Source organism: Scomber scombrus, chromosome 9, assembly GCF_963691925.1.
Source record: "Scomber scombrus chromosome 9, fScoSco1.1, whole genome shotgun sequence".
NCBI lineage: Eukaryota > Metazoa > Chordata > Actinopteri > Scombriformes > Scombridae > Scomber > Scomber scombrus.
The window spans coordinates 17,314,423-17,332,219 of NC_084978.1; the positions used below are offsets into that span (position 1 = coordinate 17,314,423).

Consider the following 17,797-nt stretch of genomic DNA (forward strand, 5'->3'; position numbering starts at 1 on the left):
CTAAAAAAGATGTGAGAAGTTTACAAGAAGGAGACTTTCAAAATTATAAACACAAGTCATGGATGTCCTTATCAAATATCATGTCAAACTTGTTAAAGGGCGGAAATAGCTAATGAAACAGTACAAAGTAAGAACAGCTCATGAATGAATCTAGTCAAGATATGACTTTACCACAAATCTAGAATTACAAATTATATGCCCCAGAGAGCAAATAACATTTTCTATAAACTAGATACTTGATCAACATTTGTGTGGTGAGATTTCTAGTCTAGAAATTATAGCTGCTGGCACATTTGGCTTGCATGAACTATTTAGACATTGTCCATCCTATTTGAATCTCATACGTGACCAAAAGTAGACCAGTAGACATATATCACATTCAAAGATCCAAGTGGTTTGGATTGCAATATTTAAACTGTTCTGTGGGCCAATTAACTATAAATGATCAACAGCACTTTCAGAAAAGCTAATAGCAATGTTACTTTTGCAAAGCCAAGATTTAAATCTGGAAAAATAAAGAGGACCAAAAAGCATGTCGCTGTGTACTTTAAAAATGAAATAGTGGACATTAATGTATCAATAATTATTATAGTATTTGAATAGTCCCTAGATTAGGGTGGAAAACAATCACTGCCATAAGAGGTGTAATGCAACAATTTGTGACATTCCAGGAGACTAACCTCTAGAGTACAGTCTGTTTCATCCAGGATGCTCTTTTCACTCTGTATCCGCTGCATCGTCCCTGTAGAACTGGGGTCCATAATCAGCACGTTTTGACTACCAGCTCTGCCGAACTTACAGTCACTCTTTCTGGAGTCAGTCGTTCTGCACACCTCGTAATTGTACACGTGTTGGAGAGTCCCTGTCCCCAAAGTGTCTGAGTAACGTGGTGGATAATATGGAATCACAGGGAGATTGGAGTGATACAGGATACGAGACTGTCTCCATCTGTAGATTTTCACTGATATGATAACCACTAAACATGTGATGAAGAGGAAGGAAACCACTGCCAGAGCCAACACTAAGTAAAAAGTCAGGTTATCATTGTACTCCTTGTCGTGTGTAAAGTCAGTGAACTCTGACAGCACTTCAGGGAAGCTGTCAGCCACCGCCACGTTAACAATGACTGTGGCTGAACGAGAGGGCTGCCCGTTGTCCTCCACTATAACAGTCAGTCTTTGTTTCACAGCATCTTTATCAGTCACCTGGCGGATAGTTCTTATTTCTCCATTCTGTAAGCCCACTTCAAACAGCGCCCTGTCTGTGGCTTTCTGTAGTTTATAGGAGAGCCAGGCATTCTGTCCAGAGTCCACATCCACAGCCACCACTTTAGTCACCAGATAGCCCACATCTGCTGAACGAGGAACCATTTCAGCCACCACAGAGCCACCAGTCTGGACTGGGTACAGAACCTGAGGAGGGTTGTCGTTCTGGTCCTGGATCATTATTTTCACAGTCACATTGCTACTGAGTGGAGGAGAGCCTCCATCCTGAACTTTGACAAGGAAATGAAAATCTTTGATCTGCTCGTAGTCAAAGGAGCGAACTGCATGGATGACTCCACTATCAGCACTAACGGACACATATGAGGAGACTGGCACTCCGTTAACAGAGGAGTCCTCTAGTATGTAAGAAACACGGGCATTCTGGTTCCAGTCAGCGTCTCTGGCTTTCACTGTGAATATAGAGAGGCCTGGTGTGTTGTTTTCTACAATATAGGCCTGGTATGAGCTCCTCTCAAAGACAGGCGCGTTATCATTCACATCAGAGATCTGTAAGGTGAGAGTGACGCTACTGGAGAGGGAGGGCACTCCCTCATCAGAGCAGGTCACAGTAATGTTATACTCAGAGGATCTCTCTCTGTCTAAATCACTGTCTGTTCGTATGCTATAGAATCCATTCGATGTATTTTCGATGATAAAAGGTGCATTATCACTAAGAAAACATTTTACCACTCCATTAATATCCGAGTCAGCATCATGCACATTCATAACAGCAACAACTGTTTGAAACGTTGCATCTTCAGGTACAGATTGTGTAGTTGACATTAGATCTATTACGGGATTATTGTCATTCACATCAATAATATCAAATACTATTTTGCATGAGTCAGTGAGCCCACCTTGATCTCTTGCTTTAATGTCTAACTGGTAATATTTTGATGTTTCATAATCTATTTTACCAATCAGACGTACCTCCCCACTTGTCCCATGTATATCAAATACATCCATAATGCCGTCGGTGTTACTCGAAATGGAGTACGTAACTAAACCATTTGTACCTTGATCTCTATCTGTAGCAGTTACAGTCATTAATGACGTTCCCTTTGGAGAGTTTTCCATCAAACTAGCTTTATATGTTGATTGTGTAAATACTGGAGCATTGTCATTTACATCTAATACAGTTACGTGTATCTGCACTGTCCCTGACAGCTGAGGTTCACCCCCGTCGACTGCTGTTAATGTAAGAGTCAATTGTTCTTGCTTCTCACGATCAAGAGGTTTCTCCATGACCATTTCCACGTCATTTTCTCCACCTGCGTTGTCATTGAGTTTTAAAACGAAATTATTCGTTGGGTTAAGGGAGTAGCTTTTGAGTCCGTTTATACCAACGTCGTAATCTATTGCTTTCTCTAACACAAATTTTGCCCCCTTGACAGCCGATTCGCTGATCTCAAATAACACATTATTCATTTTGAACATTGGGGCGTTGTCGTTTATATCTGTTATTTCTACGGTAACTCGATAGAACTCGATGGGGTTTTCCAAAATAATTTGAAAATGTAAAGCACAGGGAGAAGTTTGTTTGCATAACGCCTCTCTGTCTATTTTCTCTTTGATGAGGAGGACTCCCTTTTCTTTATTTAACTCGATGTATTCAGCGGTGTTTCCAACATGCAAGCGAGCTTTCCCTGTTTTTAGCCGTTTTAAATCTAAACCTAAATCCTGTGCTATGTTGCCGACCAACGAGCCTTTCGACATCTCTTCGGGAATAGAATAGCTGACCTGCCCAAGCACAGGACTAAGAGAGAGCATCGAGAAAAACAATAGTACTTGCCGTCTCATTGTTTCGCTCAACGGTTCTTTAAGATAACAACGAATCAGGATATAATCCGCAAAGAAGACAGTCGTATTCCACAAACGGTATGTCAAAGAATGAAGAAGCGTCACAACAAATATTAACCAAAATATTTCGAACTCCTTTTCCCGTATTTAGTGCTCTCTGTAACTGCTAATGTGCATTGTGTCGACCTTGCTTCCAACAAATCTAAATGATCTGGGAGGTGCTGATGAAATCTGCAGCGGAACTACCACACACTGGCCAACAGCGTCCCTAAGAGTACAAACCATGAAAATGCACACGACTATGACAATAAGGAGCCCCGGCATTATAATGTTAAAAATATATTATTCAAAGTGCGGGAAACAGTGAAATTGTGTAGTATGAGCCCTCATATTGCTAATGTCGTTTTTGAAAATTGTGGTGGCAAAAGGAATTGAAAGAGAAAACTAAATATACTTGTCTAAATGAGGTCACAATATGTCAACTATAACCCATGTGTTTCTACTGGCAGGATATTTTACAGAAAGAAAGAAAGAAAAAACGTATACCACAATGAAACAAAGTCAGACAGAGGCCCGCGCTCGTAAAACAAATACACATACGTTTGCATGCACAAATCAATTACATGTTGCTTCAAAATTAAGTTAATATGCTATATAAAATACAAGGTGATTGAGTGCTTAGACAAATCTTGCATTAATCTCATGTAGGGCGATTTGTCCTGCGCTGACCGTGGTGCTGAAACACTTTGAGCTCACCATGGACACTCAACTCAGTAAAATATTGTCTAAGTACTTTTAAATTGCAACAATACATAAATTAGATGACTGTTTTGTAAGGAATTGACCAACCTCTAAAGGAGAGTCTGGTTCATCCAGGATGCTCTTTTCACTCTGTATCCGCAGCATCGTCCCTGTAGAACTGGGGTCCATTATCAGCACGTTTTGACTACCACCTATGCCGAACTTACAGTCACTCTTTCTGGAGTCAGTCGTCCTGCACACTTCATAATTGTACACCTGTTGGAGGGTCCCTGTCCCCAAAGTGTCTGAGTAACGTGGTGGATAATATGGAATCACAGGCAGATTGGAGTGATACAGGATGCGAGACTGTCTCCATCTGTAGATTTTCACTGATATAATAACTACTAAACACGTGATGAAAAGGAAGGAAACTACAGCCAGAGCCAACACTAAGTAAAAAGTCAGGTTGTTATTGTACTCCTTGTCTTGTGTAAAGTCAGTGAACTCTGACAGCACTTCAGGGAAGCTGTCCGCCACCGCCACGTTAACAATGACTGTAGCTGAGCGAGAGGGCTGACCGTTGTCATCCACTATAACAGTCAGTCTTTGTTTCACAGCATCTTTATCAGTCACCTGGCGGATAGTTCTTATTTCTCCATTCTGTAAGCCCACTTCAAACAGCGCCCTGTCTGTGGCTTTCTGCAGTTTATAGGAGAGCCAGGCATTCTGTCCAGAGTCCACATCCACAGCCACCACTTTAGTGACAAGATAGCCCACATCTGCTGAACGAGGAACCATTTCAGCCACCAGAGAGCCACCAGTCTGGACTGGGTACAGAACCTGAGGGGGGTTGTCGTTCTGGTCCTGGATCATTATTTCCACAGTCACATTACTACTGAGTGGAGGGGAGCCTCCATCTTGCGCTTTGACACGGAACTGGAAATCTTTGATCTGCTCGTAGTCAAAAGAGCGAACTGCATGGATGACTCCACTATCAGCACTAACGGAAACATATGAGGAGACTGGCACTCCGTTAACAGTGGAGTCCTCCAGTATGTAAGAAACACGGGCATTCTGGTTCCAGTCAGCATCTCTGGCTTTCACTGTGAATATAGAGAGGCCTGGTGTGTTGTTTTCTACAATGTAGGCCTCATATGAGCTCCTCTCAAAGACAGGCGCGTTATCATTCACATCAGAGATCTGTAAGGTGAGAGTGATGCTACTGGAGAGGGAGGACACTCCCTCATCAGAGCAGGTAACAGTTATATTATACTCAGAGGATCTCTCTCTGTCCAAATCACTGTCTGTTACTAAACTATAGAAATTTCCAGTCGACATTTTTAAAATAAAAGGGACATTTTCACTGATAATGCATTGCACTTTCCCATTTTGTCCTGAATCTAGGTCTTCAATGTTTATCATGGTAACGACTGTGTTGAGTTTAGCATCCTCTGATATCATTTTTGATTTTGACAGGATGTTGATTTCAGGCTTGTTGTCATTTATGTCTCGTACATCGACAATTAATTTACAAGAATCCGTGAGTCCGCCTTCATCACTAGCAAGCAGATTTATTTGATAGTTTCGTGACTCTTCAAAGTCAATATTTCCGATTAAAGTTACATCACCATTATCCTTATTTACCTGAAATACTTTCCTGATGTCGTCTAATGTATTCGTGATCGAGTATGTTATTTTACCATTAGAGCCCTGATCTGCATCTGAGGCTGTAACAGTGGCTACAACTGTGCCTTTAGGTGAATTCTCAGTAACTGTAGCTGTATATGTGTGTTGTGTAAAAACAGGAGCATTATCATTAGCGTCTAAAACTGTAATACGAATCAGCATTGTTCCTGACATCTGCGGCTCTCCTCCATCTACAGCCGTTAACACCAGAGATATCTGCTCTTGTTTCTCTCTGTCTAAAGGTGTCTGTAACACCATCTCAACATTTTTATTTCCATCAGCATTATTGTGCAATTTAAGAGCAAAATTGTCTGTTGGTTTTAATTCGTAGCTTTTAAGATCGTTTATTCCAACATCTAGATCCACAGCTCTTTCCAGTACAAATTTTGCACCGATGGTCGCTGACTCGGCAATCTTGAATTTCATTTCACTTTTTTCAAAGGTTGGTGCATTATCATTAATATCTGTGATCTGGACTGTAACCGTGTAAAGTTCCATAGGATTCTCCAGTATTATCTGAAAATGTAACGCACACGGCGTCGTCTGTCTGCAAAGCGCCTCTCTGTCGATTCTCTCTTTAACAAGGAGGACTCCTCTTTCTCTATTCAGCTCGATGTACTCATCGCTATCTCGGGTGTAAATTCGAGCTTTACCAGACGCTAAACGTTTGGTTTGCAAACCTAAATCATGAGCTATATTTCCCACCAAAGATCCTCTGGACATTTCTTCCGGAATAGAGTAGCTGACCTGCCCGAGCACTGTGCCGACGAAGAGGAGACAGATAATCAACAGCAGTACTTGCCTCGTCATTGTTCTATCCAATTTTTTCAGTGACGTTCAGTTTGTTTAAATCCAATAAAACTGATAACGATTCCGGTAACAAACGTTAATTTAGCAACTCAATAATCCATACAAGTGAAAGAAAAGTCTCAAAGGTCGAAGTGTCTTTCTCAAATATCCCATATGACTCGCATGTCCGTTCGTTCCCCAGCTCTTTCTTTATTATGTCGATGTTACATGGGAGGTGCTGTTATAAACCTACTCGCAGCGTCCACACTCTAGTCAACAGCGGCCCTAAGAGTTCACACTGTAAAACTGCAGACATCCAACAGTAATTAATCTGTACATCTAAACCTTTATTGAAATGAAACCATGTGGGAAGTTTAGAGGGAAAATCACTATTAGGTGAAGCTGTGAACAACCCATAGACATCTGAAATGTTATCTCATAGACATCTGAGTAAAAACTGCTATTTATAAGGCGTCAAAAGCCCAAAAGGTTGGAAACCACATGCTGTACATTAAATGCCTGTTATATTATCCATTGCTTCAATCTTCATATGAAAACCAACTAAAGCTGTAAAAATAAATGAAGTGGGGCAGAAATTACAATATTGCCCTCTGAAATGTAGTGGAAGTATAAGTAATATAAAATGCAAATACTCAAGTGAACTACAAGTATCTCGAATTTTACTTAAGTACAGTACATGAGTTTCATATTTGGTTAATTTACACCACTGGTCACTTTAACTATGGGAGGTTGTATTTGTACTGTATACTGCCTCATATTTAAAGGCATAAAACAATTTAAGTAAAAGAGTACCAAAGACACACATATAAAATTGCCCAAAACAATTTATCTAAAAATTAGATGTATGTACAAACAGATCTAACTATGTAAAGTGGGCTCACAGAAGTAAAGATGCTGATAAAGTGTATGACGCTGTCCAGTGTTCTGAAATAGACACAATTTGACCAATGACAACTTGAATGATCTCCACAACTCCAGTTACAATACACATGTTCATGTAGCACAGCGATTACACCTTTCAGTGACTAATGCTCTCAAAATATATTAATGACCACTATGAAGACACAAATAAATAACCACAAAGCTATTTAGAATTCCTTTTGTGTGTTTTCATAGTAAGTAGCAAAAAGTAAGAAAAGGGGATATGTATGGGAAGGGAAGAACTTAAAGAAAAATCAACTTCGCTTTCTTCTATTCAGCAAAGACAAAATGCAACAAATGACAGCTGTGTACCTGTCTTTGGAACCAGCTAAATCATTTAAGCAAACATAATATAGCAAGGGCATCTAAAGATAAATTACAACACTGGATACATAAATTAGAGAAAAAAACATTAATATAACATCTACAAATTAAAGATAGAGAGTTTATGACAACATGAAGACACTTCCCAAGATCTGCTATGAAAGACAATTTACTTCTACAAGTAAAACTACTTGACTTAATTTTAAAAAAAGACATTGGTGATGGTGAGCAGAATCATTATAGAGTAGTCTAAAGTTGTTGTATGTGGACACACCCATTTTAAACATGCAGATTTGACATAACCAGAGAGTGGGACATTCTAACCTCTAGAGGAGAGTCAGGTTCATCCAGGATGCTCTTTTCACTCTGTATCCGCTGCATCGTCCCTGTAGAACTGGGGTCCATTATCAGCACGTTTTGACTACCAGCTCTGCCGAACTTACAGTCACTCTTTCTGGAGTCAGTCGTCCTGCACACCTCATAATTGTACACGTGTTGGAGCGTCCCTGTCCCCAAAGTGTCTGAGTAACGTGGTGGATAATATGGAATCACAGGGAGGTTGGAGTGATACAGGATGCGAGACTGTCTCCATCTGTAGATTTTCACTGATATAATAACCACTAAACACGTGATGAAGAGGAAGGAAACTACAGCCAGAGCCAACACTAAGTAAAAAGTCAGGTTGTCATTGTACTCCTTGTCGTGTGTAAAGTCAGTGAACTCTGACAGCACTTCAGGGAAGCTGTCCGCCACCACCACGTTAACAATGACTGTAGCTGAACGAGAGGGCTGACCGTTGTCCTCCACTATAACAGTCAGTCTTTGTTTCACAGCATCTTTATCAGTCACCTGGCGGATAGTTCTTATTTCTCCATTCTGTAAGCCTACTTCAAACAGCGCCCTGTCTGTGGCTTTCTGTAGTTTATAGGAGAGCCAGGCATTCTGTCCAGAGTCCACATCCACAGCCACCACTTTAGTCACCAGATAGCCCACATCTGCTGAACGAGGAACCATTTCAGCCACTAGAGAGCCACCAGTCTGGACTGGGTACAGAACCTGAGGGGGGTTGTCGTTCTGGTCCTGGATCATTATTTTCACATTCACATTGCTACTGAGTGGAGGGGAGCCTCCGTCCTGCGCTTTGACGCGGAACTGGAAGTCTTTGATCTGTTCGTAGTCGAAAGAGCGAACTGCATGGATGACTCCACTATCAGCACTAACGGACACATATGAGGAGACTGGCACTCCGTTAACAGAGGAGTCCTCCAGTATGTAAGAAACACGGGCATTCTGGTTCCAGTCAGCGTCTCTGGCTTTCACTGTGAATATAGAGAGGCCTGGTGTGTTGTTTTCTACAATGTAGGCCTCATATGAGCTCCTCTCAAAGACAGGCGCGTTATCGTTTACATCAGAGATCTGTAAGGTGAGAGTGACGCTGCTGGAGAGGGAGGGCACTCCCTCATCAGAGCATGTCACAGTTATATTATACTCAGAGGTTCTCTCTCTGTCCAAATCACTGTCTGTTACTAAACTATAGAAACTATTTGTTGATGTTTTTAAAATGAATGGGATATTATCGCTAATAAAACATTTTACATTTCCGTTTTCTCCTGAATCTAAGTCTTCAATGTTTATCATTGTAACGACCGTGTTGAGTTTCGCATCCTCTGATATCACATTTGACTTCGACATAATATTTATTTCAGGCTTGTTGTCATTTACGTCTTGCACATCGACGATTAATTTACAAGAATCTGTGAGTCCTCCGTCGTCCGTAGCGAGTAAATTTATTTGAAAATGTCTTGACTTTTCGAAGTCAATATTTTCAATTAATGAAACTTCGCCGTTTTCTCTATTCACCTCAAACATCTTCATGACATTTCCTAATCTATTGGTGATTGAATAAGTTATTTTACCGTATGAACCTCGATCTGCATCTGAGGCTGTAACAGTGGCTACAACTGTGCCTTTAGGTGAATTCTCAGTAACTGTAGCTTTGTATGTGTGTTGTGTAAAAACAGGAGCATTATCATTAGCGTCTAAAACTGTAATAAGAATCAACATTGTTCCTGACATCTGCGGCTCTCCTCCATCTACCGCCGATAACACCAGAGATATCTGCTCTTGTTTCTCTCTGTCTAAAGGTTTCTGCAACACCATCTCAACATCTTTATTTCCATCAGCGTTATTGTGGAGTTTAAGAGCAAAATTGTCTGTTGGTTTTAATTCGTAGCTATGAACCCCATTAACTCCCACATCAAGATCCACAGCCGTTTCTAAGGCAAATTTTGCTCCGTTTATCGCTGACTCACTTATTTTAAATTCCATTTCACCTTTTTCAAAGGTTGGCGCATTATCATTAATGTCTGTAATCTGGACTGTAACACTGTAAAACTCCATAGGATTCTCCAAAATAATCTGAAAATGTAAAGCACAAAGCGCCGTCTCTGTACACAGCGCCTCTCTGTCGAGTCTCTCTTTGACGAGGAGGACTCCTCTCTCTCGGTTGAGCTCGATGTATTCCTCGTTGTTTCTAGTATAGATCTTTGCTTTACCTGATGTCAAACGTTTTATCTCTAATCCTAAGTCTTGCGCTATGTTGCCCACTAAAGATCCTTTCGACATTTCCTCTGGAATAGAGTAGCTGACCTGCCCGCACACCGAGTCGAGGAAAAGGAGGGAGATAAACACCAGTACTTGCCGATTCATTGTTCTGTCCGATATTTTCCTCAGTGAGGCCACAGACTGCACTTATATTCCACAAAACAGATACCACTTAGTTTCCAGTGTCAAATATCAAGCTCACAGCTTCATGATCTGCTGATCGCAAATAAATCTGTTTGAGGTCGAAATATCTTTTTCTTTATCAAAAAATAGTACATATCCCGAGATGTCCGTCGGCGGTCGGTCGTGTTCTCTCTGTATAATGTCGATGATACATGGGAGGTGCTGCTACAACCCTGTTCTCAGTCATCAACACTCTGGTCAACAGCGGCCCTAAGAGTCCATACTATAAAACTGCAGAACACCACATAAAATCAAGAACTGGGAGATCCAAATGTAACATATCTTAAAATCTGGGTATGATATTCATTTAAATTACAATTAGGAAATTCCAGAAGACTGCGTGGAGGCATGATTGACATCCATTGTGTTTAGCCTACTATTTATGTCATTTGAATCATATATTAGAAGATAACAGACATGCATTTGATCAAATCCTATAGGTATATCAAATGTCAGGTTGGATATAAAATAATATTCAAAGACTGGAATGGGAAAAAAGCTCAGAAAACAAAGGTTCGCAAAAATCATGATAGTAATTAACATTAAATGTGACAAAAGGATAAAGAGAATAATGTACTGTGGAGACAAACAGGTTAAGTATGGTCATTCTCTTGATGTCGCTGTCCAATGTTCTGAAATTAAACAACCCTGAAAGACGACCAGAAATCCAAGCTTTACATGCACTTTTCGGGTAAAGTGATGCCATATAGCGCTTTGATTCTTTGGAGAAAAGACCCTCAACTGCAAAAACAAAAATTATACTACTAATATGATGATAAACGATAACAGTGATAACAATACTAATAAGAACAATAAATGATGTCTCTGATGAGGAAATGTTGAAGTTAACATTTATTTTAAAATTTCCTTTAGGAAATTTTATATACTTTCATTTTCCATACTCAACTGCTTAACTTTAATGATCCACAAACAACCATCTGGGATATGCAACTCCAAATACGGCAGAGCCATCTTGTAATCGAGGCCTACAGCCATAGTGCTGACACGAGTGCAAACTCGTGAAATCTGAAGAAAAATTACTCAGCTAACATTTTAAAATGTGATTCATCCATACAGTCAGACAAATTAATTAGAAAGAATTAAAAACGAAAAGTGAACCCAGAACGTATTAGATGAAGTTACCAGTGTACAATCCCTGTCCCTTAAATAAGTAACAAAAAAGAGGATGTTCCTTTGTTAGTAAGTTTAAAAATAAAATTTTAAAAAGTGTAGTAGTAATTGAAGTTTAAATCAGGAATAGTGATGAGGTGGTCTAACCTCTAGAGGAGAGTCTGGTTCATCCATGATGCTCTTTTCACTCTGTATCCGCTGCATCGTCCCTGTAGAACTGGGGTCCATAATCAGCACGTTTTGACTACCAGCTCTGCCGAACTTACAGTCACTCTTTCTGGAGTCAGTCGTCTTGCACACTTCGTAATTGTACACGTGTTGGAGAGTCCCTGTCCCCAAAGTGTCTGAGTAACGTGGTGGATAATATGGAATCACAGGGAGGTTGGAGTGATACAGGATGCGAGACTGTCTCCATCTGTAGATTTTCACTGATATAATAACCACTAAACACGTGATGAAGAGGAAGGAAACTACAGCCAGAGCCAACACTAAGTAAAAAGTCAGGTTGTTATTGTACTCCTTGTCGTGTGTAAAGTCAGTGAACTCTGACAGCACTTCAGGGAAGCTGTCCGCCACCACCACGTTAACAATGACTGTAGCTGAACGAGAGGGCTGACCGTTGTCATCCACTATAACAGTCAGTCTTTGTTTCACAGCATCTTTATCAGTCACCTGGCGGATAGTTCTTATTTCTCCATTCTGTAAGCCCACTTCAAACAGCGCCCTGTCTGTGGCTTTCTGCAGTTTATAGGAGAGCCAGGCATTCTGTCCAGAATCCACATCCACAGCCACCACTTTAGTCACCAGATAGCCCACATCTGCTGAACGAGGAACCATTTCAGCCACTAGAGAGCCACCAGTCTGGACTGGGTACAGAACCTGAGGGGGGTTGTCGTTCTGGTCCTGGATCATTATCTTCACAGTCACATTGCTACTGAGTGGAGGGGAGCCTCCGTCCTGCGCTTTGACGCGGAACTGGAAGTCTTTGATCTGCTCGTAGTCAAAAGAGCGAACTGCATGGATGACTCCACTATCAGCACTAACGGACACATATGAGGAGACTGGCACTCCGTTAACAGAGGAGTCCTCCAGTATGTAAGAAACACGGGCATTCTGGTTCCAGTCAGCGTCTCTGGCTTTCACTGTGAATATAGAGAGGCCTGGTGTGTTGTTTTCTACAATGTAGGCCTCATATGAGCTCCTCTCAAAGAAAGGCACGTTATCATTTACATCAGAGATCTGTAAGGTGAGAGTGACGCTGCTGGAGAGGGAGGGCACTCCCTCATCAGAGCAGGTCACAGTAATGTTATACTCAGAGGCTCTCTCTCTGTCTAAATCACTGTCTGTTACTAAACTATAGAAACTATTTGTTGATGTTTTTAAAATGAATGGGATATTATCGCTAATAAAACATTTTACATTTCCGTTTTCTCCTGAATCTAAGTCTTCGATGTTTATCATTGTAACGACAGTGTTGAGTATGGCATCCTCTGATATCACATTTGACTTTGACATAATATTTATTTCAGGCTTGTTGTCATTTACGTCTTGCACATCGACGATTAATTTACAAGAATCTGTGAGTCCTCCGTCGTCACTAGCGAGCAGATTTATCTGAAAATGTCTTGACTTTTCGAAGTCTATTCCCCCAATTAATGAAATCTCACCGGATTCTTCATTCACCTGAAATACTTTCCTGACATTGTCTAAGGTATTTGTGATTGAATATGTTATTTTACCATTAGAGCCTCGATCTGCATCTGAGGCTGTAACAGTGGCTACAACTGTGCCTTTAGGTGAATTCTCAGTAACTGTAGCTTTGTATGTGTGTTGTGTAAAAACAGGAGCATTATCATTAGCGTCTAAAACTGTAATAAGAATCAACATTGTTCCTGACATCTGCGGCTCTCCTCCATCTACAGCTGTCAGCACCAGAGATATCTGCTCTTGTTTCTCTCTGTCTAAAGGTTTCTGCAGCACCATCTCAACATTTTTATTTCCATCAACATTATTGTGGAGTTTTAACGCAAAATGATCTGTTGGTTTTAGTTCGTAATTTTGAAGATCATTAACTCCCACATCAAGATCCACCGCCCTCTCTAAAACAAATTTTGCTCCGGTTACGGCGGACTCGCTAATTTTGAACTTCATTTCACTTTTTTCAAAGGTTGGCGCATTATCATTGATGTCTGTAATCTGGACTGTAACACTGTAAAACTCCATAGGATTCTCCAAGATAATCTGAAAATGTAAAGCACAAAGCGCCGTCTCTGTACACAGCGCCTCTCTGTCAATTCTCTCTTTGACGAGGAGGACTCCTCTCTTTCGGCTGAGCTCGACGTATTCGTCGTTGTTTCTAGTATAGATCTTTGCTTTACTTGATATCAAACGTGTTATCTCTAATCCTAAATCTTGCGCTATGTTGCCCACTAAAGATCCTTTCGACATTTCCTCTGGAATAGAGTAGCTGACCTGCCCGCACACGGAGTCGAGGAAAAGGAGAGAGATAAACACCAGTACTTGCCGATTCATTGTTCTATCCGATATTTTCCTCACAGTTAGGCCACAGACTGTGCTTATATTCCACAAAACAGATACCACTTAGATTCCAGTGTCAAATATCAAATTCACAACTTCATGATCCGTTGATCGAAAATAAATCTCTTTGAGTTCGAAATCTCTTTTTCTTTATCACAAATAGTAAATATCCCAAGATGTCCGTCCACGGTCGGTCGTGTTCTCTCTGTATAATGTCGATGATACATGGGAGGTGCTGCTACAACCCTGCCCTCAGTCATCAACACTCTGGTCAACAGCGGCCCTAAGAGTTCATACTATAAAACTGCAGAAAAACCAAATAAAATCAAACACTGGTAGAACTCGATGTAAACCATCTGGAGATTTAGTTACAATACATCTGTAACATTTTGGACTTCCCAAACGAGTGTATGCAGACACGATTAACGTTCACCATGCTTATTGTTTATTTATCATTATAATAATAATAATAATTATTATTATTCAAATAATAATAATTATTATTATTATTCACTTAAAGATAATGAATACAGAGAGGAAGATAATGTGTTCATCAGACATTTAATGTACATCAAGGATCATGTTGTTTGCGCAAAGTGGCAGTACTGGACTGAAAAAGAGACCAGCAACTAGGAAAACAAGTTTCCAGTGATAACTATGAATAGATAAGGAGAAGGACAGAATCAGGCAGACATTAGAACTATGGCAATAGAAAAGTTAAATGGGCCCTTTCAATTAATTTCACTAATAAAGTGTATAAACTACGAAAGTGTGCGAAACCTTGCAAATCGCATAAACTGTTTGACTAAAGTGATAAAAGATCAAAATCAATTAATTAAGATAAAAATAGATATAATTATATAAAATAAAAGAATGTTAACAAAGAAGAAGAAGAAGAAGAAGAAGAAGAAGAAGAAGAAGAAGAAGAAGAAGAAGAAGAAGAAGAAGAAGAAGAAGAAGAAGAAGAAGAAGAAGAAGAAGAAGAAGAAGAAGAAGAAGAAGAAGAAGAAGAAGAAGAAGAAGAAGAAGAAGAAGAAGAAGAAGAAGAAGAAATCGTGTGTCTGAAGAATATAGGCTGTACTTTGGAAATTCGTTTGATGAAACACTATGTAAAATGAAGTAAACTGCACCTTCAACCTGTATAGTATAATAAATGTAAAACTGCCGGTAACATGACTCATTTTTGCTCTATCCATGTTGCTGAAACACAACAACCACAAAATGATGTACACAAGAGCAGGAAACTATTCCCAGCAAGCCAAAACTAATTCAGAGAAGGGGACTTAGACTTTAATCAGCCTTCCAAATGCATTAATATCCCGTGTTGCAGAGACCAGGAATTAACAAAAATCTGTATAAGTAGTTTGGGAACACGAACCTCTAGAGGAGAGTCTGGTTCATCCAGGATGCTCTTTTCACTCTGTATCCGCTGCATCGTCCCTGTAGAACTGGGGTCCATTATCAGCACGTTTTGACTACCAGCTCTGCCGAACTTACAGTCACTCTTTCTGGAGTCAGTCGTCCTGCACACTTCGTAATTGTACACGTGTTGGAGAGTCCCTGTCCCCAAAGTGTCTGAGTAACGTGGTGGATAATATGGAATCACAGGGAGATTGGAGTGATACAGGATGCGAGACTGTCTCCATCTGTATATTTTCACTGATATAATAACTACTAAACACGTGATGAAGAGGAAGGAAACTACAGCCAGAGCCAACACTAAGTAAAAAGTCAGGGTGTCACTGTACTCCTTGTCGTGTGTAAAGTCAGTGAACTCTGAAAGCACTTCAGGGAAGCTGTCCGCCACCGCCACGTTAACAATGACTGTAGCTGAACGAGAGGGCTGCCCGTTGTCCTCCACTATAACAGTCAGTCTTTGTTTCACAGCATCTTTATCAGTCACCTGGCGGATAGTTCTTATTTCTCCATTCTGTAAGCCCACTTCAAACAGCGCCCTGTCTGTGGCTTTCTGCAGTTTATAGGAGAGCCAGGCATTCTGTCCAGAGTCCACATCCACAGCCACCACTTTAGTCACCAGATAGCCCACATCTGCTGAACGAGGAACTATTTCAGCCACCACAGAGCCACCAGTCTGGACTGGGTACAGAACCTGAGGAGGGTTGTCGTTCTGGTCCTGGATCATTATTTTCACAGTCACATTACTACTGAGTGGAGGAGAGCCTCCATCTTGCGCTTTGACACGGAACTGGAAATCTTTGATCTGCTCGTAGTCAAAGGAGCGAACTGCATGGATGACTCCACTATCAGCACTAACGGACACATATGAGGAGACTGGCACTCCGTTAACAGAGGAGTCCTCCAGTATGTAAGAAACACGGGCATTCTGGTTCCAGTCAGCGTCTCTGGCTTTCACTGTGAATATAGAGAGGCCTGGTGTGTTGTTTTCTACAATATAGGCCTGGTATGAGCTCCTCTCAAAGACAGGCGCGTTATCATTTACATCAGAGATCTGTAAGGTGAGAGTGACGCTGCTGGAGAGGGAGGGCACTCCCTCATCAGAGCAGGTCACAGTTATATTATGCTCAGAGTATCTCTCTCTGTCCAGATCACTGTCTGTGAGAACAGTAAAGAAAGTATTTGTTGTTGATTTAATAGAGAAAGGAACATTTTCGTTTAAAACACACATTACTTTTCCGTTATCATTCGAGTCTGGATCTTGTATATTGAGCATTGTTACGACCGTTCCGGGATTGACGTTCTCAGAGACTGTGTTTGATTTAGACATTATGTTAATGGACGGAGGATTATCATTTGTATCTGTCACGTCCACAATTACTTTACATGCATCAGACAATCCTCCCTGATCTGACACTTGAACATCGAGCTCATAGAGTCTTCTTTTTTCATAATCTAGATTTCCCCTCAATGTTAACACCCCATCATCAGCATCTATTACAAAGAGATTTCCTGCAGCGGATTTTGGAATCATGTATGTTACTTTTCCATTATTTCCTTTATCTATGTCCGTAGCCCTTACTGTAGTTATTACAGTGCCCACATGAGCATTCTCTACAACACTTGCTTTGTATTCCGGCTTTGAACAAACGGGAGGATTATCATTGGCATCTAACACAGTTATAAGTATTTGCATTGTCCCTGAGAGCTGTGGCTCACCGCCATCCAGAGCGGTTAATATCAATGATATATGCTCATGCTTTTCCCTGTCTAACTGTTTTTGTAAAACCATCTCGACATGTTTTGTCCCATCTCCTCTGCTGATGGTTTTCAGAGCGAAATTATCACTGGGTTTCAGGGCGTAGCTGTTCAAGCCGTTGATACCAACATCATCGTCTACGGCTTTCTCCAAGATGAATCGAGCTCCACTAAGAGCTGATTCGGAAATTTCATATTTCATCTCACCTCTCTCAAATGTGGGAGGGTTATCGTTTATGTCGGCAATTTCGACAGTAACTGTGTAAAACTCCATTGGGTTTTCAAGGATCATTTGAAAATGTAGTGCGCAAGGCATCGTTTGTCCGCAGAGCGATTCTCTGTCTATTCTATCTTTAATAAGGAGGACTCCTCTTTCTCTCTTCAGCTCAATATACTCCTCAGTGTTACCAGTATAAATACGGGCTTTCCCTGACTTCAATCTTTCCACACCCAAACCTAAATCCTGGGCTATATTACCAATTACAGCCCCCTTTGCCATTTCCTCAGGAATGGAGTAGCTGACCTGCCCGTGCACTACACTCACAGAGAGCGCCAAAATAAACAACAGCACTTGCCATTTCATCGTTCGGATTGACATCTCTGTGAAGAAAAACGGATAA

General features: G+C 40.8%; 6 protein-coding genes across 7 annotated transcripts in view; all 6 read right to left on the reverse strand.

Moving 5' to 3' along the window:
* Nucleotides 1-17,797, reverse strand: part of LOC133985674 (protocadherin gamma-A12-like) — a 211,230-nt gene that overhangs the window by 114,203 nt on the left and 79,230 nt on the right. The gene's annotated exons all lie outside the window — the stretch shown is intronic.
* Nucleotides 612-3,071, reverse strand: LOC133986320 (protocadherin beta-16-like). Its single transcript, XM_062426148.1, has one exon. It carries the CDS (start codon nt 3,063-3,065, stop codon nt 612-614), a length of 2,454 nt encoding a protein of 817 aa, XP_062282132.1. The 5' UTR covers nt 3,066-3,071.
* Nucleotides 3,861-6,317, reverse strand: LOC133986321 (protocadherin beta-16-like). The gene has a single exon (XM_062426149.1). It carries the CDS (start codon nt 6,300-6,302, stop codon nt 3,861-3,863), a length of 2,442 nt encoding a protein of 813 aa, XP_062282133.1. The 5' UTR covers nt 6,303-6,317.
* On the reverse strand, nt 7,827-10,268 carry LOC133986323 (protocadherin gamma-A2-like). The gene has a single exon (XM_062426150.1). The coding sequence runs from the start codon at nt 10,254-10,256 to the stop codon at nt 7,827-7,829; it is 2,430 nt and encodes an 809-aa protein (XP_062282134.1). The 5' UTR covers nt 10,257-10,268.
* Nucleotides 11,586-14,359, reverse strand: LOC133986324 (protocadherin beta-16-like). Its single transcript, XM_062426151.1, has 2 exons — nt 14,335-14,359; nt 11,586-14,035 (listed from the first exon to the last, which is right to left on the reverse strand). The coding sequence occupies exons 1-2, from the start codon at nt 14,357-14,359 to the stop codon at nt 11,586-11,588; spliced, it is 2,475 nt and encodes an 824-aa protein (XP_062282135.1).
* On the reverse strand, nt 15,192-17,775 carry LOC133986325 (protocadherin gamma-A2-like). The gene is made up of 2 exons (XM_062426152.1): nt 15,382-17,775; nt 15,192-15,203 (listed from the first exon to the last, which is right to left on the reverse strand). Exons 1-2 carry the CDS (start codon nt 17,773-17,775, stop codon nt 15,192-15,194), a joined length of 2,406 nt encoding a protein of 801 aa, XP_062282136.1.